This window comes from Aphanomyces astaci (genome assembly GCF_000520075.1).
Source record: "Aphanomyces astaci strain APO3 unplaced genomic scaffold supercont1.58, whole genome shotgun sequence".
Taxonomy (NCBI): domain Eukaryota; phylum Oomycota; class Saprolegniomycetes; order Saprolegniales; family Verrucalvaceae; genus Aphanomyces; species Aphanomyces astaci.
The window spans coordinates 283,665-287,463 of NW_009798321.1; the positions used below are offsets into that span (position 1 = coordinate 283,665).

A 3,799-nucleotide genomic window follows, 5' to 3' on the forward strand; every position below is an offset into this window, starting at 1 on the left:
TCTGAACTACAGTGTAGGTACAAACATTCACGAGCCAACGCCATTCATTGGCAACAGTACAAACTTCGTGATGGTTTTGGGGTTACCAGTACAGGGTTACGGGTTAAAAAGTGTGGATTTTGCAATGATTACTAGTACCACTATAGACTACAAATTGTATGAATGTTTGTACCTACACTGTAGTTCAGAGGTGTAAAAGTAAAATAACTGTAAGGTAAATGATCGAATTCTCGGACACGATTTGCTAACAACATGTTTTTCGACTTTGATTGGACGTAAATCAGTAACTAAACATCATCTCAAAAATCTGAAAGTACCACTCGAAAATACAATTCCTGGAGTTTGTTTTACTGCCTCATAGATACTCAATCAATGATAATTGCGATTTGTACTAAAATAAATACATGGAGTAAAATTAGTGATGACAATTTCGATGCACCTTAATTCTCGGACATAGAATTACCTTACATTTTGTATTGAAGTAAAATAATTTACAAAATATACGCCCCAAATACAATGCACGTATTATAATACCGATGGTGGACAAAAGTCATTATATTACACAAAATTATATTAATTGCATAAAAAAATTACTTCTTCTGCTTGACTGGACGGACTGCAAATACATGAAGTTCTTCCCGAGTGTACCATTCCAGGTTAGTGGACACACGCTTCCGCTCTTTAATTCCCTTCTTCTGCGGGGGTAAGGTCAATACTTCCTCTCTCACGTGCTCCTTCGTCTTCAACCATGCTGCAGAGGCACTTCCCATGTATTTTTATTGTTTGTGGCAATACTATTGGAGTTAAAAGTGGTGAAGTCAAGAAGAAGTGGTGAATATTATCATATCCAATAGAATTGGTTCACACAAAAATTGAGCCTACTGATTGGTCAAAACTCCAATGTCCGAGAATTCGATCATGTCCGAGAATTCGATCATTTACCTTACTACTGACAGGAGGGTGTACAGAACTGCAACGGTAACACTGTAGGTACTGGATATGAGTACACTAAAAGACCCATGGGACTTATACGTATACTTCGAAGTACTACGTAGTATATGATAATTTGTACGGAAATCCTTGCCCCATGTTGATCAGTGATTGGACAGACACATGATTTCAGTGGTTAGCGACTGGTGATGGTGTTTCTTGTCCTAGCATTTGTACTAACAGTTACTCGGTATTAGTACCGTATTACTTACTACCAGTACTACTTTAAGACATTCCTCTGCGAGGGCCGACACTAGAACCACATGTTATGGAACCTGTGCTGTCGTGATTACTCGTAAAATAAGAGCTGAACAACAATTAGTGGAATTCTCATTGGTTCATTGGTCAATAACATGACCTACCCCATGACTAGTACACCTCTGAACTAAAGTGTAGGTACAAACATTCATACAATTTGTATCTAATTATTGCAAAATCCACATTCCGTAGTTGATTTGTAAAGTGGGAACTTCTGCGACATGTCAATTGATAGATTCAACAAATTACCTCTTTTTTGGGAAGTATTTAAAATAAATGGAAAATATAGTATTACAAACGTAATGTAATTTAGAAGTCAAATTAGATACATAGCCTCAATTCCGCTAAATATATGGCATTCTGTTTAGCAGTGAAACACTTCTGACAGAGATGTTTAATGCATACAAACTTCATGTTATATAAATGGAATTCTACTGAAACGTTCAAGTTCGTCCCAATTCAAATGTTTCAAAACCTTTCACAGGTCATTTCGTCAGCTAGTTACCGAGTAATTCCCTGATAGAAACGGTAGTGTTACTCTTACAAATAAACCAGTACTTTGTGTTTACATACGAAGACAATGGGTGACTGCCAAATATCTCGCAATTGCCTCTCGCAAACAAATTTGCGAGTCCGGATAACATGATTTTTTTTTCGTGCAACGACTTGGATTTCAAAATGAAAGCGATGCATGTCACCAAAAATATTACACACTTCCACCACTATTCGTTGGTTCTCTGCCATTCATGCTTTCGACAGTCTTAGCAGCTACCGTCTTTGCCCGCGCTCGTCGTCGCCAACGAAGAATGGCCATGATACGCATACGCGGCGCACTGCGCGAGCGAAATGCCATTGAGTCTGTGGCACTCCAACTTGACCAGACAGACACTGCATGGTATACCATGTATCGTTCTCGTCACATTCCGTCCTTTCTCACCACAGTGTCATTAACTCCCGATGCATTTGACGACCTGCTGCATGTGTTTGCCACGGAGTATACGGTCCTCTCCGGTCCCGGCCGTCGCGGGCGACCGCCACGTATCCCGCACAAGCACGCGGTTTTGGCCATGGTGCTTCACTACTACACTGCTGCGGTGGAACACAAGACCCTTCAAGAGCTCTTTGGCGTCCCACCATCTACGTTTGCCCGTGTGCTTGCCAAAGCAGAAGAGGCTCTTGAACGATCGCTCAGTCGAATACCACAGGCCTCGGTGCAATGGCCATCGATACCTGTTCAACAAGAATGGTCCAGGCTGACGAACGAGCGTGAACCGCTTGTTGAAGGGGTGTTTGCTTTCGTTGACGGAAAGAACTACCGCGTGCAGGCACCCAGCAGCGCTGACCTACAGAATGCGCACTATAACGGTGGGTCTGTGATGCGAACTGCATGCTCCTCATGCCTGATTAGGTTGGCTGCACTCTGTTTTTGTGACTGGCTGCTTGTGCTTTGGTGTCGATGGGACAATCATATGGGCCAGGCACAACTGCCCTGGCTCGTGGAACGATGGGGAAGTCAGCCGTCAACTCCAAGCACGCTTGGCCGATGAACGGTTCGTTGGCCCGGGGATGAAGGTTGCCTCGGACTCTTTGCGTTCCCGGTTAGTGGGTCCTGCGCTGGAAGGATTATCACGCCACTGAAGGAGGGCGACCTGGACCGGCAACCGGCGGCATGTCGTTTGGCACTCCAAACGATGAGTGATTGTATCACTTCACTGCGTCAAGCTGCAGAGTGGGGAATGGGGGCAACTGGAAAAGTTTATCGGCAGTTAATGCTTCCCTTGCCGTTCAATCCAGTGCTTAGGGGGCGCCGCCTATCGAACATGTTTCGACTGTATAACTACCGTGTCCGCCGTACAGGACTTAGCCAAATTAAGAATGTATTCGGGTCGTAATAGTTTACAAATATGCATAGTTGTATCTTACTCTTCTGACTTGTATACTTCATATTTGTATGCTCAATGTCTCCATGAGCAAAAAACCAAATCAAATTTTGAACCAAGTTTCATCATGAATTCCATTATCCCCGCCGTTTCTGCAATGTGCGATAATTTGTCCAACTTTAGGTCCCATTATACAGATATCCTGAACACGTTTTGACGATTAGACACGCTCTAAGTCAAAATATTTGAATAATTTGTGCGAAATGCCTGCAAATATATGCAATTCCACTCGTTCTATGTGAAATTATTGGTTATGTCCTAGCATCTTACTCATGAGAAGAAGATGCATTTCTTCGCGGCGCGCCTCCCGCACTTCTCGTTCGCGATCGTACTTCTCTTGACGCTCAATACGGCTCTCTTCACGCTTCGCCGCCCGCTCGTCCATCAGTAGAAACAATGTCATCATATCGGATGACGCTTTGGCATCAGCATCGGCAGCGCCGTCGATAAACTTGTCGATGGAACGACGCTTTTTCGCCGTGTAGGACAGCAACCCCCCAGCCACATCGGAGGGATCCCGACCCCGCTTCAACTTGTCGCTCAGCAGCTGCAACTCCGAGCAGGGCAATCCAGTACGACCAACATCTTCGTCGTCCTCGTGGCAAGTGGGC

At 44.1% G+C, this 3,799-nt stretch overlaps 2 protein-coding genes across 2 annotated transcripts; one reads left to right on the plus strand and one right to left on the minus strand.

Annotated features, from left to right (window-relative positions):
* Nucleotides 1–2,054: 2,054 nt before the first annotated feature.
* H257_14504 (hypothetical protein) lies at nt 2,055–2,947 on the plus strand (the record flags this gene model as incomplete). Its single annotated transcript, XM_009842341.1, has 3 exons — nt 2,055–2,617; nt 2,727–2,820; nt 2,852–2,947. 3 exons carry the CDS (start codon nt 2,055–2,057, stop codon nt 2,945–2,947), a joined length of 753 nt encoding a protein of 250 aa, XP_009840643.1.
* A 485-nt stretch (nt 2,948–3,432) lies between these two features.
* On the minus strand, nt 3,433–3,594 carry H257_14505 (hypothetical protein; the record flags this gene model as incomplete). Its single annotated transcript, XM_009842342.1, has 1 exon — nt 3,433–3,594. The coding sequence occupies one exon, from the start codon at nt 3,592–3,594 to the stop codon at nt 3,433–3,435; it is 162 nt and encodes a 53-aa protein (XP_009840644.1).
* Between the last annotated feature and the right edge of the window lie 205 nt (nt 3,595–3,799).